Raw genomic sequence first — 27,286 nt, 5'->3', positions numbered from 1 at the left:
GTTCGAGTGGCTTTTGTGTGGAATCTTTAGGGTTTTCTATATATAGTATCATATCATCTGCATATAATGACAATTTTACCTCTTCCCTTCCAATTTGGATACCTTTTATTTCTTTTTCTTGTCTGATTGCTGTGGCTAGGACTTTCAATACTATGTTGAATAGAGTGGTGAGAGTGGGCAACCCTGTCTTGTTCCAAATTTTAGTGGGAAGGCTTTCAGCTTTTTACCATTGAGTATTATATTGGCTGTATATTTATCATAAATAGCTTTTATTATGTTGAAATATGTTCTCTCTATACCCACTTTGGGGAGAGTTTTTATCATGAATGGATGTTGAATTTTATCAAATACTTTTTCTGCATCTATTGAGGTCATTTTTTTCTTTTCTTTTGTTGATGTGGTGTATCACATTGATAGATTTCCCTATGTTGAACCATCCTTGGGACCCTGGGATGAATCCACCTTGATAATGGTGTCTGATCCTTTTTATGTGTTGCTGGATTTGGTTTGCTAATATTTTGTTGAGGAGTTTTGCATTTATGTTCATCAGTGCTACTGGCCTGTAATTTTCTTTTTTTGGTAGTATCTTTGTCTGGTTTTGGTACTGGGGTGATGGTGGCTTCATAGAGTGACTTTGGGAGTCTTCTTTCCTCTTCAATCTTTCAGAAGACTTTAAGAAGGATTAGTATAAGTTCATCTTTGTATGTTTGGTAGAGTTCCCTAGTGAAGCCATCTGGTCCTGGACTTCTGTTTGCAGGGAGGTGTTTTTCTGTTTTTGTTTGTTTTTGTTTTTACAGATTCTATTTCACTTCTAGTTATAAATCTGTTCAAATTATCTATTTTTTCTTGATTCAGTTTTAGTGGGCTGTATGTTTCTAGAAACTTATCCATTTCTTCTAGGTTGTCCAATTTGTTGGGATATAATTGTTCATAGTATTCTCTTATGAGTTTTTGTATTTCTGTGGAGGTATCAGATATTATTTCTCCTCCTTTATTTCTTATTTTGTTTATATGGGACCTCTTCTTGGTGAGCCTGGCCAGAGGTTTGTCAATTGTGTTTATCCTTTCAAAAAACCAGCTCTGGGTTTTACTGATTTTTCTCTATTGTTTTTTTTAATCTCTCTCTCTTTTTTTTTTTACTTTCTGTCTGATCTTTATTATTTCCTTCCTTCTGCTAACTTTAGCTTTCGTTTGTTCTTCTTTTTCTAAATCTTTTAGGTGGTAGGTTAGGTTGTTTGAGATTTTTCTTATTTTTTGAGGAAAGCCTATATTCCTATGAACCTCCCTCTTAGGATTACTTTTGCTGCATCCCATAGATTTTGTATGGTTGTGTTTTCATTGTCATTTGTCTCAAGGTATTTTTAAATTTCTTCTTTGATTTCAAGTTGACCACTGGTTTTTTAATAGCATGTTGTTTAGTAATGATTCTTTTGTTTCTCTTTCTATGGTTCATTTCTAGTTTCACGCTGTTGTAGTCAGAAAATATGCTTGAAATTATTTCTGTTCTCTTAAATTTGTTGAGGCTTGTTCTGTGTCCTAGTATGTGGTCTATCCTAGAGAATGTTCCATGTGCACTTGAAAAGAATGTGTATTTTGGGTTTTTTGGATGTAATGTCATAGTATCAAAATTAAAGTATCAATTAAGTCTAACTTTTCTAATGTATCATTTAGGATCTCTGTTGCCTTATTGATTTTCTGTCTGGAAGATCTGTCCACTGATGTTAGTGGGGTGTTAAAGTCTCCTACTATTATTGTATCCCCATCAATTTCTCCCTTTATGTCTGTTAGTATTTGTTTTATATATTTGGGTGCTTCTATATTAGGTGCATATATGATGATAAGTGTAAAATCCTCTTCCTGTATTGATCCTTTTATCATTATATAGTGTCCTTCTTTATCTTTCTTTATAACATTTGCTTTAAAGTCTATTTTGTCTGATGAGTACTGGAAGTCTCACTTTCTTGTCATTTCCATTTGCATGAAATATCTTTTTCCATCCGCTCACTTTTCAATCTATGTGTAGGCAGCACATTGCAGGCTCTTGTTTTGTTATCCAGTCTGCCACTCTATGTCTTTTGATTGGAGCATTTAGTCCATTGATATTTAAGGTAATTATTGATATATATGTATTTATTGCCATTTTAAACCTTGTTTCCCAGTGGATTTTGTATTTCTTGTTTGTTCCTTTCTTTTTCTGTTTTTTGTTTTGTAGTTTGAAGTTTTTCTTTTGCACTATGCTTGAGTTCTCCACTTTTTGGTTTTTGTGAATCAACTATATGTTTTTGATTTGTGGTTACCCTGTTTTTCAAGTATGATAACCCATTACTATAACTAGTTGCTTTAGACTGGTAGTCATATAGGATCAAACACACCCTAAAAAAAACCCCTACAATTTCTTACTCCCCTCCCTGACATTTTATGATTTTGATGTCCTCTCTAACATCTTCATGTTTATACATTGGCTGTTCATCATAGTTACCATTGCTTGCACACACAAAAGTTTTTTTTTAATCTACGTACTGCCTTATTTAAGGGATTTATTTTCTAATTGTGATTTTTCCCTTTCCTATAGATTTTTTTTTTTTTTTTTTTTGCGCGGTACGCGGGCCTCTCACTGCTGTGGCCTCTCCCGTTGCGGAGCACAGGCTCCGGATGTGCAGGTTCAGTGGCCATGGCTCACGGGCCCAGCCACTCCACGGCATGTGGGATCTTACTGGACCGGGGCACAAACCCGTGTCCCCTGCATCGGCAGGTGGACTCTCAACCACTGCGCCACCAGGGAAGCCCTCCTATAGATTCTTGCCTCTTTTCTATTGATTTATGTATGTATGTATGTATTTAATTATGCTGCACTGCGCAGTTTGCAGGATCTTAGTTCTCTGACCAGGGATTGAACCTGGGCCCCGGCAGTAAAAGTGCTAAGTCCTAACCACTGGACTGCCAAGGAATTCCCTACTTCTTTTCTATTTAGAAAAGACCTTTCAATATTTCTTTTAGGTTAGGTTTAGTATTGCTATATTCTTTTAGTTTTTGCTTGTCTGAGAAATTCTTTATCCTTCTATTCTAGATAATAATCCTGCTGTGTAGAGGATCCCAGATTGCAGGCTTTTTATTTTCAGGACTTTGAATATATATTGCCACTCCCTTCTGGCCTGCAATGTTTCTGTAGAGAAATCAGCTAATACACTTATGGGGGTTCCCTTGTAACTAACTCTTTTTCTCTTGCTGCCTTTAGAATCTTCTCTTTCTCTTTCTCTTTTGCCATTTTACTTATAACACGTCTTGGTGTAGGTCTGTTCAGGTTCATCTTGTCAGGGCTTCCTGTATCTGGATATCTGTTTCCTTCTTTACGTTTAGGAAGTTTTCAGTCATAATTTCTTCAAATATACTTTCAATCCTCTGTTCTCTTTCTTCTCCTTCTGGGATTCCTACTATGCATAGATTGACTCACTTTATGTTATCCAATAGGTCTCATATATTGCTTTGATTTTTTTTCATTTGTCTTTCCGTCTGCTGTTCTGATTGGGTGATTTCCATTATTCTATCTTTCAAATCACTTATTCGTTCTTCTGCATTATTTAGTTTTCTATTTATTGCTTTCAGCTTGGCTTTCATCTCAGCAAATGAGTTTTCTAGTTTTAACTGGCTCCTCTTTATAGTTTCTAGTTCCATGTTATAGTGATCTGTATTTCTGGTCAATAGCCTTTCTTAATTCCTTCAGTATTTTTATTACCTCCTTTTTGAACTCGGGATCTAGTAGACTGGAGAGGTCTGTTTCATTGTTCTTTCAGGGGATTTCTCCCATTCTTTTTTTTTTTTTGTGGTACACGGGCCTCTCACTGTTGTGGCCTCTCCCGTTGCGGAGCACAGGCTCCAGACACGCAGGCTCAGCGACCATGGCTCACGGGCCTAGCTGCTCCGCGGCATGTGGGATCTTCCCAGACCGGGACACAAACCCGTGTCCCCTGCATCGGCAGGCGGACTCTCAACCACTGCACCACCAGGGAAGCCCTCTCCCATTCTTTTAATTGGGACTATTTCCTCTGGTTCTTTTTATTTATATTTCTTTGACTCTATGAATTTAGGAGAAACAGTTATCTACTGTGGTCTTTAAGGGCTGTTTGTATGTGGAAACATTCCTGTGGAGCCTGCGTGAGTCTAATATTTTTGGTGTGAGGGCTGTTTTTAGTATGGATGCCTGCTGTCTCTTTCCTTAGCGTGTGCTGGCCATTATCCCCTTGACAGGGGGTGTGACTTGTGTTGTGGAGACCAGAGCCCGTACTGGATATTGCGTGGGGCCTCCTCTTTGCTCTGTGGCTGTCACAGCCCTGTCAGGGGCAGGATCTGCTCTCCCCAGCTGTTGGAGTAGAAGCCCCCAAATCCAATTCTTAAGTGCAGTGTTGGGTAGGTGGAACTGGAGCGCTTCCACTGGAAGAGGATCCACTAAGTATTCCTCCGCAGGAGCTGTCCACCAGAAAGTGAGCTCTGTGGTGTCATCTGTCACCGGTTGTGCGCGCTCACAAAGTACACTGTGCTTGGTACTGCCTTCGGCCCCGTCTCAGTCAAGGGAATGCAGGCAATCGGCCTGAATGTCCCTCAGCTGCTGTGATCACAAAGCTGCTGGCACAGACCTGCCGAAGTCAGACACAGGGACCTGCCATGGGAGCTATGGAATCAGCACAGACCCTGGCCTGCCTCTGTGTGCATATGCCCGCAAAGCCAACAGGTGCTAAATCTGGACCCACCCCAGGCTCAGGAGCACCAGTAGTCCACTGAGATGGCCAGAAGGCACTGAGCTAATAAAGGTACCAGTGTTGTAAATCCATCAGTCACAAAGCTGCAAGCCCAGATTTCAGCCCTGCCTCTGGGTGTGGGCAACTGCCAGGACTTGCAAGCTCCCAGAGCTTGTAGAGGTGGAGTTGTGCCTGCTGTGAGCAATGAGGAAAATGAGGCTGCTGTGGCGGGGTCCCTTCCCTCCCTTTGCGTGTGCCTTAACAATGGGGATTCTATGGCATACCTGGGCTCAGTTCTGCCCATACCCCAAGTTGTGCCCTGGGCTCTTCGGGCTGTCTCCACAGAGCCAACACCAGTCCTCTCCTGAGGTTTGTCCTCTGAAGCCCGAATTTCAGCACCCAGCCCTTGTACAGACCAGCAGATGCATGTCTCAGGCTGGGGAATGCAGCAAGGTGGCCATGACTGTGCTGGTCTCTCTCCATTCTGCCTGCCACAAGCCAGTTGCTGCACTCTCCTCTGAACCTCTGACGCTCCCTTTCTGTCCTGGCTGATCTTCCAGCCACCGACAGGGGTTCCCAGGGTGAGGGAACCTCTCCTGTTTCATAGCACCCTCCCAGGGTGTAGGTTGAACACCAATTCCTTTTTTTTTTTTCTCTTTCACCCTGCCCAGTTACATGGTGATCTTTCTTGCGGCTCTTGTTGTATGAGATCTTTTGCCAGTGTTCAGTAGTTATTCTGTGAGAACTGTTTCACATGTAGGTGTATTTTTTATGTATTTGTGGGAGGAGGTGAGCTCCATGTCCTTCTATTTTGCCATCTTGATCTCTCTGGTACCGTTATTAATATGCTGTGTTTCTACATAATAGCAATAAAAGTGTACACACCAAAATTTAAAAATACAATACCACTTACAATTGCTTAAAAAGAAAATCAAAGCTTTAGTTCGCTTCCTTCTCAGTACCAAGTCAGTGGTTTTCCTAGCAGAAGTCTCCGGAGATTGATTCAAGATGGCAGAGTAGAAGGACATGCTCTCACTCCCTCTGGTAAGAACACCAGAATCACAACTAACTGCTGAACAATCATTGACAGGAAGACACTGGAACTCACCAAAAAAGATACCCCACATCCAAAGACAAGGGAGAAGCCACAATGAAACAGTAGTAGGGGCACAATCACAATAAAATCAAATCTCATAACTGCTGGGGGGGTGACTCACAAACTGGAGAACACTTACACCACAGAAGGCCACCCACTGGAGTGAAGGTTCTGAGCCCCACGTCAGGCTTCCGAACCTGGGGGTCCGGCAATGGGTGGAGGAATTCCTACAGAATCAGACTTTGAAGGCTAGCGGGATTTGATTGTAGGACTTCGACAGGACTGGGGGTAACAGAGACTCCACTCTTGGAAGGCACACACAAAGTAGTGTGCACATCGGGACACAGGGGAAGGAGCAGTAACCCCATAAAGACTGAATGAGACCTATCTGCTAGTGTTGGAGGGTCTCCTGCAGAGGTGGGGGGTGGCTCTGTCTCACCGAGAGGACAAGGACACTGGAAGCAGAAGTTCTGGGAAGTACTCCTTAGCGTGAGCCCTCCCAGAGTCCGCCATTAGCCCCACCAAAGAGTCTAGGTAGGCTCCAGGGTTGGGTCACCTCAGGCCAAACAACCAACAGGGAGGGGACCCAGCCCCACCTATCAGCAGACAAGCGGATTAAAGTTTTACTGAGCTCTGCCCACCACAGCAACAGCTAGCTCTACCCACCACCAGTCCCTCCCATCAGGAAACTTGCACAAGCCTCTTAGATAGCCTCATCCACCAGAGGGCAGACAGCAGAAGCAAGAAGAGCTACAATCCTGCAGCCTGTGGAACAAAAATAATGTTCACAGAAAGTTAGAAAGGATGGAAAGGCAGACGGCTATGTACCAGATGAAGGAACAAGATAAAACCCCAGAAAAACAACTAAATGAGGTGGAGATAGGCAACCTTCCAGAAAAAGAATTCAGAATGGTGATAGTGAAGATGATCCAGGACCTCGGAAAAAGGATGGAGGTAAAGATCGAGATGATGCAAAAAATGTTTAACAAAGATCTAGAAGAATGAAAGAACAAACAAACAGAGATGAACAATACACTAACTGAAATGAAAAATACACTAGAAGGAATCAATAGCAGAATAACTGAGGCAGAAGAACAGATAAGTGACCTGGAAGACAGAATGGTGGAATTCACTGCTGTGGAACAGAATAAAGAAAAAAGAATGAAAAGAAATGAAGACAGCCTAAGAGACCTCTGGGACAACATGAAACACAACAATGTGTTTATAGGGGTCCCAGAAGGACAAGAGAGAGAGAAAGGACCCAAGAAAATATTTGAAGAGATTATCGTCAAAAACTTCCCTAACATGGGAAAGGAAATAGCCACCAAAGTCCAGGAAGCGCAGAGAGTCCCACACAGGATAAACCCAAGGAGAAACACACTGAGACACAGAGTAATCAAATTGGCAAAAATGAAACACAAAGAAAAATTATTGAAAGCAGCAAGGGAAAAATGACAAATAACATACAAGGGAACCCCCATAAGGTTAACAGCTGATTTCTCAGCAGAAACTTTACACACCAGAAGGGAGTGGCATGATATACTTAAAGTGATGAAAGGGAAGAACCTACAACCAAGATTACTCTACCCAGCAAGGATCTCATTCAGATTCCATGGAGAAATCAAAAGCTTTACAGACAAGCAAAACCTAAGAGAATTCAGCACCACAAAACCAGCTCTCCAACAAATGCTAAAGGAACTTCTCTAAGTGGGAAACACAAGACAAGAAAAGGACCTACAAAAACAAACCCAAAACAATTAAGAAAATGGTAAAAGGAACATACATATCGATAATTATCTTAAACATGAATGGATTAAATGCTCCAACCAAAAGACGCAGGCTTGCTGAACGAATACAAAAACAAGACCCATATATATGCTGTCTACAAGAGACCCACTTCAGACCTAGGGACACATACAGACTGAAAGTGAGGGGATGGAAAAAGATATTCCATGCAAATGGAAATCAAAAGAAAGCTGGAGTAGCAATTCTCATATCAGATAAAAAAGACTTTAAAATAAAGAATGTTACAAGAGACAAGGAAGGACACTACATAATGATCAAGGGATCAATCCAAGAAGAAGATATAACAATTATAAATATATATGCACCCAACACAGGAGCACCTCAATACATAAGGTAACTGCTAACAGCTATAAGAGGAAATTGACAGTAACACAATAATAGTGGGGGACTTTAACACCTCACTTAGACCAATGGACAGAACACCCAAACAGAAAATTAATAAGGAAACACAAGCGTTAAATGACACAACAGACCAGATAGATTTAACTGATATTTCTGGGACATTCCAACCAAAAACAGCAGATTACACTTTCTTCTCAAGTGCGCACAGAACATTCTGCAGGATACATCACATCTTTGGTCACAAATCAAGCCATAGTAAATTTAAGAAAACTGAAATCGTATCAAGCATCTTTTCTGACCACAACACTATGAGATTAGAAATCAATTACTGGGGACAAAACATAAAAAACAGAAACACATGGAGGCTAAACAATATGTTACTAAATAAGCAAGAGATCACTGAAGAAATCAAAGAGGAAATCAAAAAATGCCTAGAGACAAATGACAATGAAAACACGATGATCCAAAACCTATGGGATGCGGCAAAAGCAGTTCTAAGAGGGAAGTTTATAGCTATACAAGCCTACCTCAAAAAAAGAGAAAAATCTCAAATAAACAATCTAAACTTACACCTAAAGGAACTAGAGAAAGAAGAACAAACAAAACTCAAAGTTAGCAGAATGAAAGAAATCATAAAGATCAGAACAGAAATAAATGAAATAGAAACAAAGAAAACAAAAGCAAAGATCAATAAAACGAAAAGCTGGTTCTTTGAGAAGATAAACAAAATTGATAAACCATTAGCCAGGCTCATCAACAAAAAGAGGGAGAGAACTCAAATCAATAAAATTAGAAATGAAAAGAGGAAAAGTTACAACAGACACAGCAGAAATACAAAGCATCCTAAGAGACTACTACAAGCAACTCTATGCCAATAAAATGGACAACCTGGAAGAAATGGAAAAATTCTTAGAAAGGTATAGACTTTCAAAACTGCACAAGGAAAAAATAGAAAATATTAACAGACCAATCACAAGTAATGAAATTGAAACTATGATTAAAAATCTTTCAACAAACAAAAGTCCAGGACCAGATGGTTTCACAAGTGAATTCTATCAAACACTTAGAGAAGAGCTAGCACCCATCCTTCTCAAACTTCCAAAAAATTTCAGAGGAAGGAACACTCCTAAACTCATTCTATGAGGCCACCATCACCTGGATACCAAAACCAGACAAAGATGTCACAAAAAAAGAAAATTACAGACCAATATCACTGATGAATATAGATGCAAAAATCCTCAACAAAACACGAGCAAACAGAATCCAACAGCACATTAAAAGGATCATACACCATGATCAAGTGGGATTTATCCCAGGGATGCAAGGATTCTTCATTATAGGCAAATCAATCAATGTGATACACCATATTAACAAATTGAAGAAGAAAACCATATGATCATCTCAATAGATGCAGAAAAAGATTTTGACAAAATTCAACACCCATTTATGATAAAAACTCCCCAGAAAGTGGGCATAGAGGGAACCTACCTCAACATAATAAAGGCCATATATGACAAACCCACAGCAAACATCATTATCAGTGGTGAAAAACTGAAAGCATTTCCTCTAAGATCAGGAACAAGACAAGGTTGCCCACTCTCGCCACTATTATTCAATGTAGTTTTGGAAGTCCTAACCACAGCAATCAGAGAAGAAAAAGAAATAAAAGGAATACAAACTGGAAAAGAAGAAATAAAACTGTCACTGTTTGCAGATGACATGACACTATATAGAGAGAATCCTAAAGATGCCACCAGAAAACTACTAGAGCTAATCAATGAATTTGGTAACATTGCAGGATACGAAATTAAGGCACAGAAATCTCTTGCATTCCTATACACTAATGATGAAGAATCTGAAAGAGAAATTAAGGAAATACTCCCATTTACCATTGCAACAAAAAGAATAAAACATCTAGGAATAAACCTACCTAGGGAGACAAAAGACCTGTATGCAGAAAACTATAAGACACTGATGAAAGAAATTAAAGATGATACCAACAGATGGAGAAATATACCATGTTCTTGGATTGGAAGAATCAATATTGTGAAAATGATCCTACTACCCAAAACAATCTACAGATTCAATGCAATCCCTATCAAATTACCAATGGCATTTTTCACAGAACTAGAACAAAAAAATCTTAAAATTTGTATGCAGACACAAAAGACCCCGAATAGCCAAAGCAGTCTTGAGGGAAAAAAACGGAGCTGGAGGGATCAGATTCCCTGACTTCAGACTATACTACAAAGCTACAGTAATCAAGACAATATGGTACTGGCACAAAAACAGAAATATAGATCAATGGAACAAGATAGAAAGCCCAGAGATAAACCCACGCACCTATGGTCAGCTAATCTATGACAAAGGAGGCAAGGATATACAATGGAGAAAAGACAGTCTCTTCAATAAGTGGTGCTGGGAAAACTGGACAGCTACATGTAAAAGAATGACATTAGAACACTCCCTAACACCATACACAAAAATAAACTCAAAATGGATTAGAGACCTAAGTGTAAGACTGGACACTATAAAACTCTTAGAGGAAAACACAGGAAGAACACTCTTTGACAGAAATCACAGCAAGACCTTTTTTGATCCACCTCCTAGAGTAATGGAAATAAAAACAAAAATAAACAAATGGGGCCTGATGAAACTTAAAACTTTTGCACAGCAAAGGAAACCATAAACAAGATGAAAAGACAACCCTCAAAATGGGAGAAAATATTTGCAGACGAATCAACGGACAAAGGAGTAATCTCCAAAATATATAAACAGCTCATGCAGCTCAAAATTAAAAAAAACAAATAACCCAATCCAAAAATGGGCAGAAGACCTAAACAGACATTTCTCCAAAGAAGACATACAGATGACCAAGAAGCTGCTCAACATCACTAATTAGTAGAGAAATGCAAAACAAAACTACAATGAGGTATCACCTCACACCAGTTAGAATGGGCATCATCAGAAAATCTACAAACAGCAAATCCTGGAGAGGGTGTGGAGAAAAGGGAACCCTCTTGCACTGTTGGTGGGAATGTAAATTGATACAGCCACTATGGAGAACAGTATGGAGGTTCCTTAAAAAACTAAAAATAGAATTACCATATGACCCAGCAATCCCACTACTGGGCACATACCCAGAGAAAACCATAATTCAAAAAGACACGTGCACCCCAATGTTCATTGCAGCACTATTTACAATAGCCAGGTCATCGAAGCAACCTAAATGCCCATTGACAGACAAATGGATAAAGAAGATGTGGTACATATATACAATGAAATATTACTCAGCCATAAAAAGGAACGAAATTGGGTCATTTATAGAGATGTGGATGGATCTAGAGACTGTCATACAGAGTGAAGTAAGTCAGAAAGAGAAAAACAAATATCATATATTAACGCATATATGTGGAACCTAGAAAAATGGTACAGATGAACCAGTTTGCAGGGCAGAAATTGAAACACAGATGTAGAGAACAAATGTATGGACACCAAGAGGATTGGTGAGGTTGGGTGAGTACATGCAGACCCTTTAAAGCAATACTGCGTGCTGCTCCCCGGCGGGGTGGTGGTGGTGGTGGTGTGATGAAATGGGAGATTGGGATTGACGTGTATACACTGATGTGTATAAAATGGATGACTAATAAGAACCTACTGTATAAAAAAATAAAATAAAATTCAAAAATTAAAAAGAAGAAAATCAAAACTCCAAAATGCTATTGGAAGAAATCAAAGATGATCTAAATAAATGGAGAGACACACAAGACACACAGTGTTCATAGATTGGAAGGCTCAACATAGTAAAGATGTCAATTCTTCACAAATTGATATGCAGGTTTAATGCAATTCCTATCAAAATGCCAATAAGATTTTAAATATAGACAGAATTATTCTAAAATTTATACATAAAGGCAAAGGAACCCAAATAGCAAAAACAGTTTTGAAAAAGAAGTGAGAGGAAACAATCTATATGATTTGAAGAGGTATTTTATAGGTAGAGTAATCAATTATCAGGGGGTAGGACCGGTAGAGGGATAGACACCTAAATGAATGCAACAGAATAAAAAACCTCAAAAATACATCCACACAAATATACCCAAATAATTTTTGAGAAAGGTGTAAAAGCAATTCAGTGAAGAAACAGCCTTTTCAACCAGTGGTCCTGGAGTAGTTGGACCTCTGTAGGTTAAAAAATGGACCTCAACCTACTCCTTACCCCTTACATAAAAATTAACTCAAAATAAATCATAAACTTAAATGTAAAACTATACAAAACTTTTGGTAAAAAATGGGAAAACCTAGGGTTAGGCATTGAGTCCTTAGCCTGGATGCCCAAGCACGATACGTAAAAGGAAAGTTGATAAACTGACTTCATCAAAATTAAAAAGTTTTGCTCTGTGAAAGGCCCCGTGAACAGCATGAAAGACAAGGTACAGACTGTGAGAAAATATTTGTGAGCCACATATTTGATGAAGAGTATCTAGAATATGTAAAGAATGCTCAAAACTCAAATAAAAAGAAGAGAAACAATCCCATTAGAAAATGGGCAAAGACATGAACAGACGTTTCACCAAAGAGGATATACAGATGGTAAATAAGCACATGAAAATATGTTCAACATCATTAGCCACTAGGGAAACAAGAATTAAAATCACAATGAGATATCAGTACATATCTGTAAGAATGACTAAAATAAAAAATAGTGACAACACCAAATGTTGGCAAGGATGCAGAGAAACTGGGTCACACATACACTGCTGGTGGGAATGTAAAATGGTAGAGCCACTCTGGAAAACAGTTTGGAAGTTGGGCTTTCCTGGTGGTGCAGTGGTTGAGAATCCACCTGCCAATGCAGGGGACACGGGTTCGAGCCCTGGTCTGGGAAGATCCCACATGCCACAGAGCAACTAAGCCCGTGCGCCACAACTACTGAGCCTGTGCTCTAGAGCCTGCAAGCCACAACTACCGAAGCCTGTGTGCCCTAGAGCCCATGCTCCACAAGAGATGCCACCGCAATGAGAAGCCCGCATACCGCAATGAAGAGTAGCCCCCGCTCGCCACAACTAGAGAAAGTCCACGTGCAGCAACAAAGACCCAACGCAGCCAAAAATAAATTAATTAAAAAAAAAAAACAGTCTGAAAGTTTTAAAAAGAATTAAACATGATTATCATACAACCTAGAAATTCCACTCTGGGCATTTATTCCAGAGAAATGAAAACTTATATTCACATAAAAACCTGTAAACAAATATTCACAGCAGCTTTATTCGTAATAGTAAAAAACTAGAAATAAAAAACTGGAAATCCAGATGTTATTCAACAGGTGAATGATTAAACTGTGGTACATCCATATCACGGAATACTACTCACAATAGAAAGGGTGAACTACTGATACACTCAACAACTTGTATCAATCTCCAGTGAATTATGCTGAGTGCAAAAGGCCAATCCCAATGGTTATATATACTGTGTGATTCCATTTATATAACACTCTGAAAAACTGGAGAAATGAAGGGCAGATTAGTAGTTGCTAGGGGTTAAGCATAGGGGGTAAGGAAACAGGGTAGGAGGGAATTGGGTGTGGCTACAGAAAGACCACACAGGGATCCTTGTAGTGATAGAATTGTTCCGTATCTTGACTCTGTCAGGGTCAAATCCTGGTTATGATATTGTACTATAGTTTTGCAAGACATTATCACTAGAGGAAACTGGTAAAGGGTACAGACAATCTCTAATATTTCTTACAATTGCATGTGCTTCTACAATTATCTCAAAACAAAAAGTTTAATTAAAAAAGAAAAAAACAGGAACAAACCCATAAATCATACTATTTACTTACTGAGCATCTGTTATATGGCCAGGCCCTATGTCAGGTACTCACATGAAATATTTCTTATTTTATTTTTCATGAACTCTATAAATATTATGCCTATTTCCTAAATGATCTTTCTGGAATACTGTTTCTCTGTGACACTAATAGTCTTCCTTGAGGGGTGTTCTGCAGAAAGGGTTCCTTAATTAAGTAGTTTGAGAAACACAAAAACAACTATTTTCTTTTCTACTGTAGGATTTTTCAAGGCCTTTAATAAACTCATGTACATTATAAATATTCAAAAGGAGGCCATCACACACATCTTTCCTCAAATTTCTTTAATTTTAGAACTCTTGGTTTCATGTGATGCCTATTAACAACTTACTTAAAGAATTAGTATTTCTTGCAATATACCATAATAAATGTTGGGTTATAAGTTTTCTATCAGTATCCCTTCTGGAGTTGGGTTTTATGTGTTATTTCAGTTTAGGCTACAGATTTACCACCTAAGTGTACTCTTTTGATGATCCAAACTACTTACCATGTAACAATATAAATAGATCGAACTACTAATGTGAAGACCAACATTCCATACATGACCTGAAGAAGAAAGGGAAAATGAAGTTAGTAAAATCATGATTCTTTGGCAAAGGAAGTATATTTTGCCTACAAAAATAGTCCTCCCAGTTAAATGTAAACATTTATTATCTTTCATTACATTTTAAAGAACAGATGTATACTTATATAATGAAGAGTTATACTAACCTTTGTGGAAAGAGCCTGCTTGTGAATAATCAATATCAGAAGTCTCATGTCAATTTTAATTCTGAATGGTTCCATGAAATTTTAAATATATGCTAAAACCTGAACAAATGCTGTATTTTTGCCTCATATTCCCTAGAGATCCTTTCCTTCTTGTTAGCTTCACTTTCAACAAATGATTCTACTTCCCATCTTATAAATCTGAACTCTTTTAAACTCTCCTCCCAAGTGTTTGTGCATTCATATGCATCCTCTCCCTGCATTCTTTCTCCCATTCCTAGTTTCTAAAGAAAGAAGTGCCCATTTCTTCTTGACCGAGGTTAATCTACTCCCCTGTGTTCTTTATTCTATATGCTCCCACATCTTCCCAGACTTGGCTCCAACAACTAACCTCTTTCTCTTCTATATTGAGCACTGGATAGGTACTACTACCTGGAAACCTGAACCTAGTGGGAAAATTTAACTTTTAAAAGTGTGAAATATTAAATACAAGAAAACTGCATAGAATATAAATGTATAACTTAAATATTTTTAAAGCCAATAACTGGGAAAGTACCATTCAGGTCAAGACACATGTTATCTCTTCCCAGTCCAACCCTCTCCCCTACTCCTTAGAGGAAACCACTCTCCTGACTTTTAAAATAAACACATTTTCTTGCTTTTCTTTACGTGTTTACTAACTTAAACTGGCGTCCTAAATATGCACTCCTAAATAAGTTTTTAAAATTTTAATTTACAATAGAATAATGTTACATACATTTGTTTTCTTTTAGAATTCAATTATGCTGTATACGTAGTCATAGTTCATTCATTTTTGATATCACATAAATAAATACCATAATTTGTTTACCAATTCTTGTGTTGATGGACATTTTGAGGTTATTTCCAGTTTTCACTTCTATGAACATTTTTATGCATATATTCTAATACACACATACAGAAGTTTCTCCAGGGTATGTACCTAGGAATGTAACTGCTGGGTCAGAGGGTATATTATTATCAAAATTACTAAAAATGTCAAGCTGTTTTCCAAAGTGGTTATACCAACCTTTACTACAACCAATGTGTATTCTGAGTGTTTCTTTTATGCCACATACTCAAAACATGATATAGTCAGACTTCTAAAATTTTGTCAAGTCTATGTGGTTTTTAATATGTATTTCTCCGATTACAGGTTGAACACTGTATGTTATGTTCACTGGCCAATTGATATGTGCTATTGTTCAAACCTATTTTTTAATTCGGTTGTCTGTCATTTTCTTACTTGTTCCTGTTTCAACTTTAAAAAACTTTTAAAATTAAAATATAACACACACACACAAAGTGCTCAAAACATAAACACTGTTTGAGGATTATCACAAAACAAATATCTTTGCAATTTTTGACTTCATAGGTCAAAAAACTGAACTTTGGCAGAATACCATAAATCAACTTCATACTGCTCTCAAGTTCTATACCCTTCTCTATGCTGAGGGTTACCACTATGCTGACTTCTCACATTAGAGTTCAGTTTTGCCTGTTTTGAACCTCAATATAAATGGAACTCTGTTATATAAACTTGTGTCAAGCTTCTTTTACTCAGTATTGTGCTTGTGAGCCTCATTCAACTTGTTATACGAGCTGTGGTACATCAGTGTTCATTACTATCTGATATTCCATTATTTAAATATGTATATTTTATATATCCATTCTACTGCTGATGGACATTGGGGTCTAAGTTTTAGCTATTTATAATAATCCTGCTATAAACATATATAACATAGGAAGAACACTCTGACATAAATCACAGCAAGATCCTTTTTGACCCACCTCCTAGAGTAATGGAAATAAAAACAAAAATAAACAAATGGGACCTAATGAAACTTAAAAACTTTTGCATGGCAAAGGAAACCATAAACAAGATGAAACGACAACCCTCAGAATGGGAGAAAATATTTGCAAATGAAGCAACTGACAAAGGATTAATCCCCAAAAGATACAAGCAGCCCATGAAGCTCAATATCAAAAAAACAAACAACCTAATCCAAAAATGAGCAGAAGATCTAAACAGACGTTTCTCCAAAGAAGATATACAGGTTGAAAGGCACCAGTCTTTCAACTGAAAGGATGCTCAACATTACTCATCATTAGAGAAATGCAAATCAAAACCACAATGAGGTGTCACCTCACACGGGTCAGAATGGCCATCATCAAGAAATCTACAAACAATAAATGCTGGAGTGGGGGTGGAGAAAAGGGAACCCTTTTGCACTGCTGATGGGAATGTAAATTGATACAGCCACTATGGAGAATAGTATGGAGATTCCTTAAAAAACTAAAAATAGAACTACCATATGACCCAGCAATCCCACTACTGGGCATATACCCTGAGAAAACCATAATTCAAAAAGAGTCATGTACCACAATATTCATTGCAGCACTATTTACAATAGCCAGGACATGGAAGCAACCTAAGTGTCCACCGACAGATGAATGGATAAAGAAAATGTGGCACACATATCCAATGAAATATTACTCAGCCATAAAAAGAAACGAAGTTGAGTTATTTGTAGTGAGGTGGATGGACCTAGAGTCTGTCACACAGTGAAGTAAGTCAGAAAGAGGAAAACAAATACCATATGCTAACACATATATATGGAATCTAAAAAAACCAATGGTTCTCATGAACCTAGGGGCAGGACAGGAATAAAGATGCAGACGTAGAGAACGGACTTGAGGACATGGGGAGGGGGAAGGGTAAGCTGGGACAAAGTAGAGAGTAGCATTGACATATATATACTACTAAGTGTAAAATAGATAGCTAGTGGGAAGCAGCTGCATCACATGGGGAGATCAGCTCGGCGCTTTGTGACCACCTAGAGAGGTGGGATAGGGAGGGTGGGAGGGAGACGCAAGAGGGAGGGGCTGTGGGGATATATGTATACATATAGCTGATTCACTTTGTTATACAGCAGGAACTAACACAACATTGTAAAGCAATTATACTCCAATAAAGATGTTAAAAAATATATGTGTCTGTGTGTGTGTGTGTGTGTGTGTGTGTATGTATGTAATTTTTGGTGTACACATTCAGGGATTTCTACTGGGCATATGGCTAGGAGCCAAGGTCCTGGATCATAGCGTATGCATAAACTCAAGTTTAGTCGTTTTTACAAACTCTTTTCCAAGGTGGTTATACCGATTAACACTCCCACGTGCAGTGTATGAGTGTTGCTTAGTAGCCTTGCTAGTCAGCCCTCGGTACTATAAAGTCTTTTTTATTTTAGCCATTCTGTTGAGTACGTAGTGGTATTTCATTGTGTTTTCAATTTTCATTTCCATGATGACTAATATAGATTGAATACCACTTTGTATGTTTATTGGCCATTTGGATATAATCTTTTGTGAAATGTCTCATCCATTTTTCTACTGGGTCTCCTACTTTTTTTATTGGTTTGTAGGAGGTCTTTCCATATACTAGTCTTTGCTTGATTATACGTGTTGTGAATATCTTATTCCACTCTATAGTGTTATATGTTCACTCTCTTTATGGTGTCTTTTTATGACCGTAAGTTCTTAATTTTAAGATTAAATTAGTGTTGTCTGTGTCTTGTAATAATGGTATAGATATTTATTCATTTAGGTATTCTTTAATGTCTGTAAATGTGTTTTATAATTTCTTCCATATATAGGTCTTAGACATTTATGCTAGATTTACTCCTAGGTACTTCATAAATATTTTTAGATGATTATCATAAGTAGTAATTTTTAAATGTCATTTTCTACCTGTTTGATGCTATTATATATAAATACAACCATTTTTTTGCAAACTGCTTTTATATAATGTGACTTTACCTTTTAAAATCTCTTCTAATAATTTATTTGTAGAGTCTTTAGGTTTTCCCTATATACATTTGTATATCACTTGTGAATATTTACAGTTTTGTCTCGCCCTTTTTAATTCAATAATTTTAATTTCTTTTTCTTGCTTAACTGAGTGGGCCTGGTCCTCCAGTACAATATGAATAGAACTGGTGATAACAAGTACTGCTATCTCATGCTCAGTCTCAAAGAGAAAGCTTTCAATGGTTCATCACTAAGTGTTACATTGAGTGTAGGATTAAAAAAAATTTTTTTTAAATAATCTTTATCAGATTAAGAAGCCCTCTTTTATTTTTAGTTTGCTAAGAGTTTTTAAAAATCATGAATTAATATATTTTATCAAATACTTTTTCTGTATCTCTTGAGATAATCATATAATTTTTGTCCTTTAATCTTTTAATATAATTTTCTAATACTGATTAATAGTCTAACCAACTTGATACTCCTGGGATATATCTAATTTAGTCATTATCCTATTTTTGTTTATATTGGCTGATTTGGTTTGGAAATATTTTGCCTAGGACTTCTGCCTGTTATTTTAACTCTTTCAAACTCTCCTTACTGGTATGAAAGTTTTGCTTGTCTCATACATGAGTTGGAGAGTATCTCTTCTTTTTGTTCGATTCACTATGAGAATCTGTGTAAGACTGGAATTATTTCTTCTTTTAATGTGTGGTAAACATTCTAGCAAAGTCATATTTGCACACAAATTTCTGACTACTTATTGAACCACTTTTCATTGTTATAGGACAATTCAGGTTTTGTATTCTCTGTACGTTTCTACAGGTTATACTTTCTTTAGGAATTTGTCCATTTAAAAAAATAAAAATGAAAAATGTAAATTTATTGGCATAAAGTTGTTCATAATATTCAATTAACTTTTTAATGTTGCCAGGACTTGATGTGATATCACTTTTTCATTTCTTCTTTTTTTAATATTTATTTATTTTTTGGCTGCATCAGGTCTTAGTTGCGGCACGTGGGATCTTTCATTGTGACGCACGAGCTCACTAGCTGTGGCATGTGAGATCTCACAGTGCACGGGCTCATTAGTTGAGGTGCACAGGCTCTCTAGTTGTGGTGCGCGGGCTGCAGACCACATGGGCTGATTAGTTGTGGCACGCGTGCTCTCTAGTTGTGATGCACGGCCTCAGTAGTTGTGGTGCGCAGGCTTAGTTGCCCCATGGCATGTGGGATCTTAGTTCCCCGACCAGGGATCAAACTGGCATCCCCCTCACTGCAAGACGGATTCTTAACCACTGGACCACCATGGAAGTCCCTTCATATCTGATATTGTTTGTGCTTGCCTTTTCCCCTCTTGATCAAATTCACCAAGGGTATGTTAATTTTACTTGTCTGTTTAAAGAAGCAATTTTTGGCTTTGCTGATTCTCCCCCATAGTATATTTGTTTTCTATTGTATTCCTTTTTGCTTTTATCTTTCACTTCTTGAAATATATGCTGTATCTTTCCTTTTTTAGACTTTTTTTCCTGGTACACACATTTTAAGGCTAGATATTTCCCTCCAAATATGAATTGTGCTGAATCCAATAGCTACATTTTTTAATGTGGCTATTCTTTTATATACATACATACATATATATATATATATATATATATATATATATATGTTTTGGCTGCTCTGGGTCTTGGTTGCTGCACATGGGATCTTCGTTGAGGTGTGCGGCATCTTTAGTTGTGGCATGCGGACTTCTTAGTTGCGGCATGTGGACTCTTAGTTGCGGCACGCATGCGGGTTCTAGTTCCCTGACCAGGGATCAAACCCGGACCCCCTGCATTGGAAGCATGGAGTCTTACCCACTGGACCACCAGAAGGTCCCCCCAGTTTTAACATGTATTTATTTTCATTGATTCAATTCAAAATATTTTCCAATTTCTATGATTGGAAATTTCTATATTTCTTTGATCTATATTATTTAAAATTATATTACTTAAATTCTAACATAATTGCATTACAGTCAGAAATTATATTCTGATTACAGTCCTTTGAAATTTGTTAAGACTTACTGTATGAGCAAGTATATGGTCAATTTTTGTAAATGTGGAAAAACAAAGTGTTTCTGTAATTGTTGGGTGCGGTATTTTACATTTGCTCTATAGGTCAAGTTTTTTAATCAAGCAGTTTAAATCTTCTATATCTTCTTGAGTTACTGAGAGTTGTGTATTAAAATCCCCAAAGATTATAGATTTTTCTATTTTTTCTTCTAGTTCAGTCATTTTTTTCATTATATATGTTGAGGTATTATATATATTAAAGGTACATACAAGTTTTAAATTAATACAATTTTCTGAATTGAATACTTTTAATACTACAAAGTAATCCTTCTCTATCAATAGAAATACTTTCCCCTTAAAGTCTATTTTGTCTGTTATTAAAATAACTATACCATATTTCTTTTGCTTAGTGTTTGCATGGTATATATATTTTTTCATACTTTCACCTTCAATCTTTCTATACCCTGATGTTTTAGGTGGACTCTCTTATAAGGCCCTGCTATGACTCCTGCCTACTACTTGTGGTCTCTCTATTAAATGGAATCCAAGAAATATGTATTGAGCATTGTACTAGACCCTGTGGACATCATGGTCTGAGTAAAGGGTTAACTAATATCCAGCCTGGGATGATGTAGGCCTGGCTGCGTATGACCTCAAGTCTTCCAGCCTTGAATACAACAGTTAAGATAAATGGGGAATGTTGTGTCTGCTTTAGTTGTTGTGAAGGATTGCACCTAGGTTGCAGGCTTGGGGCCTGCATTAGAACAGTATAAAAGATGCCTATTATAAAGAATGGTAGGGGAAAAAAAAAAGAAATAAAAAAGGGGCTGTAGCTTCTGCATGTTACAGTGACTTCCACTACACTTAGCTCTCATCCCTGGCAGATGTACACAACTTATGTGGATGAGAGGGCAAAAGAAGCTGTGTATAAGGATAGCGCTGAATCTCCTGATGAGATGAAAACATTACACTTGCTGTATCCTCGACCTAGTATTCTACAATAAAGCTAAGTAAACACAGTATTAGATGAAAGCCTATTAGAGACTGGCTGCCCACCTGAATCAATAATTGCAGCCATGCTGCTATAATCGTGAACAAGAAAGGCACGATCCCTGCCCTCACTGCAATTACAATCTAGTAAAGAGAGGTATAAGTAACCAGGCAGTTAAAATGTAGTATTTTAACTCTGACAGGGACTGAACAGAGTATTTTCTAAGCACATAGGAAGGCCACCTAATCCAAACTTATGCAGATCAGAAAGACTTCCATGGACTAGGGATGTAATGTACAACATGAGAAATATAATTAACACTGCTATACGTTATATATAAAAGTTGGTAAGAGAGTAAATCCTAAGAGTTCTTGTCACAAGGAAAAAACATTTTTAAAAATTTCTTTAATGTTGTATCTATATGAGATGATGGATGTTCACTAAATTTACTGTGGTAATCGTTTCATGTTGTATGTAAGTCAAATCATTATGCTGTACACCTTAAACTTATACAGTGCTGTATGTCAATTATGTCTTAACAAAACTGGAAGAAAAAAAAGACTTTTTGGAGGATTTAATGTTTAATTTTATAACTGAAGTATTAGTAGGACAAGCATTATTAATAATAACAAACATTAAGAGAAGGCGGAAGACAGTAATGGTCATAGCTTACATTCTGGGGACTAGAAAAATTAATGCTGTCTAGAATATATTGTTGGAGAGAAGAGTGGGAAAAATGAAGTCAGAAAGGTAAGCAGAGGTCAAGTCTGGCTTTTCAAGTCATGTTAAGGAGTTGGACTTTATCTTAAGAACAATGCAAAGTCAATGTAAGTTTCAGCAGTAGCTCAAAATGATCACTCATGTATTAGAAAGATGTCCCTGTCATGTTCGGTGGAGAATGAATTAGGAGGAGGCAAGACTGATGGAAAACAGACCACTGACAAAGTATTGCAGTGACCTAGGTGAGACATGGGGCCTGAACTAGGGTAGTGTTACTGGGAAAGGAGAAAAATGGATAGATTAGGGAAATATTTAGGGCTTAGACTGATAATTAATTTGATATGTGAGTTAGTATAAGTTGGGAAAAATCAATGATAGCCTGGTTTATGACTTAGGCAGTTGGGTGCATAGTGAAATTGTTTATTGTGTTAAAGAATAATATGAAAAGAAAGACAGGGGATAAAAATGTTGACTTCATTTCTGGATATGTTTCGAGTTTGAGGTGCCAGTTAGATATCCAAGTGGAGATCTCCAGCAGGAGTTGGATATCTGGGTCTAAACCTTAGAAGAAAAAACTGAGCTGAATTAACAGATTTATGACTCATCAGCATAGAGAAGTCAAAAGAAACGGATTGTTCAGGGAGTATGTTAAACATAACAAATGCTGGATAAGAACGTATGCACTGGAAGTGCAATGGGGATTTTTCAAATGAATTTTCTTCTCTTCACAAGCACCTCGACCCTATACATTCTGATTCTCCCCTAGGAATCTGAAGCAGACCTTGCTAGTGGCCTACTCAGTATTCTTGCCTCTGTCTTTATAGAAGACTGATTTTATTAGGCTGGCAATATGTCCAGCTATAAAATCTTGATCTCCCAGGCTTTCTTGAAGCTAGAGGTGCCCACATAACCTTTTTTCTATGCATATTTTAAGATAAGTCATTTTTTAAATAAAAAGATAATAGAATACATACATTTCCACTCCCTGCAATTTTCATCTAAAATATTTTTACAAGGAATTTTCATGTCTTTCCATATTTAATAATTTTTTCGATCTTCAAACTCCAAAGACTATAAAAATATTATTAGTGTTTTCTCCCTGCTAAAGCATCATAGAAATATGCTGTGTGTAAACTGAGACCTGGTATTTATCCTTAAGGAGCCTATAGCCTAGGAAAAAAGCATGTTGTGTTTTTGTTTATCAGTAAAAAGAAAAGTATCTTGAGCAAAGTAGAAAAACAATTTTTTGTTCTGTGACTTGGCATTAAGATGCCTGTGTGGAAAGATTTGAAGATAGATGAAACAGAGAGGTAAAGAGGGCAAATTAAGTGGGATGGGGCTGTAGTGTGGGACCTTGGAAACTGTAGATATACAATAATTATTTTGATAATGAGGGAGACTGACTTACAATATTTCTTCAGAGCTAACATTCTCCACTAAGGAATAGACTCATTCCTTATGGTCTATTCCTTGGATTAAGCCAAAACGTGGAAAGGAGTTCCAAATAACTGACCAGTTTATTTTCTAGCAAGTATTGGGTTGGCCAAAATGTTCGTTCGGGTTCGTTCGTAAGATTTCACAGACAAACCCGAACAAACATTTTGGCCAATCCAATACTTATTGAACACCGACCGAATGACAGCCATTGGATGAGACATTCATTCATGATTCAAAGATGAAAAGACACCCTATTCCTGACCTCAAAGAGCTCAGTCTAATAAAGGAGAGACACATGTAATCACATATCTAGTACGTGGATCTGGTTTCTAAATTCCATTCTCCACTCAAAGAAACCAAGCCTCCATGGAGATCAGGCCTGGAGCGGGGAAAGAACAAGATGAGCCAAGAACATCTTCTTGTGTCAAAAAGTAAGAGATATTCAAAGAACGATGGGAACAGGTCAAAAGGACACAGACACCGGCCTGAAAGTGCTCCACTTGCCAAATCTGAGACAATTATTTACACCAAAATAAACCATGATAGTAACATCATAACTCATTGAATAAAATAGGAATACGAGAGAGTCCATAGAAATAAAAATAAATTCAAAGTTTAATAATTAAGAGCATTTTCGTAAGTCTCAGAGTACTTTACTACAAAGTTCTTATTAATTATGAAGGGACAGAGAATAACTTTACAATGGAGAAGTCTAATAGACACTATCATAAGTCATCATGCTCCAACAGGTTGACAGTATACTTTCAAGTGGTTCAGGTGGGAAAGTTCTTTTTATCGTTCTTGCAGCTTTTCTGTAAGTTTGATATTGTTTAAGAATAAAAGATACTTAAAAGATGAAGAAAGAATTCCATACTAACCCGCTAGAATAATTATTAGCTTCACATCGAATGTGCAGAGGGAGCTCAAGTCTTTCACTCTAGGAGAAAGGCACTCGGCTCACCTGTGGTCACGAACAGTTTATTAGGGTGGGAGATCAGGTAGGGATTTGTGGATAAAGCCCCAGTGAGTGGGAACCTATGGTGGTAATAGGTAATGGGATTTCGGCATTTGCAGTTTGTAATGGACTCATTCAATTGCCCAAACATAGTAAAGAGAACCTCTAACAGAAAAAGCCAAGGGCTGCAGTTGGGGGATTCTAGATTTTTCTACCACCTCATTACTGCCTCAGTACATGTCTTTGAATAAGTCACTTCATTTATCTTAGCCTTGGACTCCCATTTGTAAAATGAAGGGACTGAACTAGGTGACTATGGTTTCATATTTCTATAATCATAGTCAAAATAGGGATGTAAGAGGCATTTTATTTTGGGAGTTAATATATAAATTTATTCTCATATGATAAGGCTAAAAGGTTGGTGCTTCCTACATACGTAGAGGATAGTTTAAATAGTAGTAAGCTAAATGTAGATATTACTTTTTAACTATAAAACAATTTCATAAGTCTCATAAGGCAATGTGGTCTATTGGTAAAAACATAGTTTTTGTAGGTATATTCAGAACTGGTTTAAAATCTTAATTCTGTCCAAACTATACAGCCTTCTAATCCATCCTACATACAACTGCCAGAATTATCTGAAACAGATATTATAATCTTATGCCTCTGTCAATGGCAAAATCATAAGTTTCAAACTCTAGCATGACAGCCAGTGATTCAGTTTGGTTCCAGCCTTCTTTCTCTTCTCATGTTCTGCAGGATCTCGTATTTAGCACAGGATTTCCCAAACAGTCCCCCAGAATACCACCATGCTGAGAGATATTAAGAAATATTCAATAAAAAAGGGTTCCATGGTCAAATAAATCCTGCTCAAATGTCATTTCCTATGTGAAGCCTTCCTGAAATCCTTCTATAAAAATTACTTAATCTCTTTTTATTCCCAAAGTACTTCACTTATATTTGACTTCGGGCAGTTTTTTGAATTGATAACTGAATTGAGGTTTACTTAAAGTAAACCACAGCTATACCTAAGTTTTACATATTCAGTCTTCACATTTTTCCAAGTTCATTATTGCACAAAAATCTAAACAGTATTTTTCATTGTTTTGAAAAACATCTGACAATAAATTAGATTCCAAAGTAATCTGCTGTAACGACATATCATATCATAAAAGCAATATGGGCTTTGGGGGAAAAAAAAAAGACCTGGTTTCCATTTCCAGTTCTGCCACTAACTAGTTGAGAAACACTGGGCAAATTACTTAACCCCTTCTGACTCTCAGTTATTTTACCTATAAAATGAAGATAATTCCTAAACAGGCTTGTTGATAGTTTGGTAAGATAATGAGTGAGTCAATCTAGATAAACTATATGAAAGAATGTATAATATTTAGCACATAGTAGATACTAAAAAACGTCATCTTCTTTTCCAAGTGTGCTTATACAGTGTTTCCTTCTACCCTAATTTGTAATAAAATGGCACAAATGAAACATAATAGAATTTTTAAAAATCTACTTAAGTTCCTGTTTTTCAAATTGTTTACATAGTGTTCTTTCTTGCAAATCTTGAAGGTCAAATTAGAACGGTTAATAAAATACTGGTATGTCACGTCTAGAAACAATCTTTCAGAGACATCTACTTTGGCAAAAAGATTTTAAGCAACAGTACTCTTTGAGACATTAGATGAGATCTCATCTGAGATATTCAACTACTGATTTGTCAATTAGCTACTTTAAGAGGGTTCAATAACTTCTTAAATGTTCTTTTAGTCTATTCTCATGTATGCTTTTCTTTTTGTTTTCTTTCTTGAGATATGTTGGTGTTTCTATTGAATGTGACAGCTATGTGATCTGAGTATTATCCTTTACAAGGCCATCAAAATGAATAAATGGCATTTGGCTCTCTTTTGGAGATGTTTGGATCACCTTGGATTTAATACAGTAAAGTAGAACTGTTATCAGTATATTCTCCCTCAGGGAAGCTAATCTGGTTAGTAAGACAATCATCCTTGTTGTGACAGATACTTTTAATTGTACTGTCACTACTTATCTCTCTAGCTCAACTCAAATATCTCCTTTTAGAAGTTTTCCATGATCATCATAGGCAGAAATTTATGCACATCTTACTAAGTACTTTTAGTATCACACAGTATTAGTATGTTTATTGCCTTGTGCTTTGCATTACCTTAATTATTTTTATATAATCCTTGTGAAATAGTACCTTTCCTTGTTTTGAACATTTTACAGATGAAGATACTGAAGAATAGGTACAGCAAGAAATTTGTCGGTGGATAACAAAATGGCAAGAAATAGAGATTCTGAACTTCAAGAAATCAAAGTGGTAAGAAATCAAGATTCCAGTCTTAATCAGAGCTCCTTTAGATTAGACCACATCGCTTTTCCTTCCTTTTCCATTATTTTTAAGATCTTGAAAAATATTGTAAATCTTGTCACAAATTTCAAAACAATTTTCTACTTACAAATTCTAAAACAATTTTTCTAAGTTTCTACACATAAAAATATCAAGTTACCTGAAAGAATTGAGAGTAATACTCCAAACTTTGACAATTAGAAGATTCTCAGAAAAAGTTCTCTTTTCTTAAGAATGATACCCAGAAAATAATTAGGGAAAGATTTTTTTTTAAGCCTTAAGTATAAATATCAATAGAAAGTATCAATTCTAATTACTTTACAGACCAGCATAGGATTAGATTAGACATTTGAAGCAAAGGTCTCTTTAAATAAAACTTTAC

At 36.9% G+C, this 27,286-nt stretch overlaps 1 protein-coding gene across 2 annotated transcripts in view; it reads right to left on the bottom strand.

The window, feature by feature from the left end:
• The window catches only part of ACER3 (alkaline ceramidase 3), a 187,643-nt gene that overhangs the window by 29,582 nt on the left and 130,775 nt on the right, over positions 1-27,286 (bottom strand). For both annotated transcript variants that reach the window (XM_089915337.1, XM_022593886.3), the window contains exon 7: positions 14,334-14,392. In XM_089915337.1, the coding sequence (XP_089771463.1) occupies positions 14,334-14,392 (59 nt within the window). The remainder of the gene's footprint in view (positions 1-14,333; positions 14,393-27,286) is intronic.

This window comes from Delphinapterus leucas, chromosome 7, assembly GCF_059928025.1.
Source record: "Delphinapterus leucas isolate spDelLeu-1000000601 "Yukka" chromosome 7, BTC_Dleu_Yukka2, whole genome shotgun sequence".
In the NCBI taxonomy this organism is placed as follows: domain Eukaryota; kingdom Metazoa; phylum Chordata; class Mammalia; order Artiodactyla; family Monodontidae; genus Delphinapterus; species Delphinapterus leucas.
Note: the sequence above shows the minus strand (reverse complement) of the source record. Positions and strands in the feature narration are given on the sequence as shown.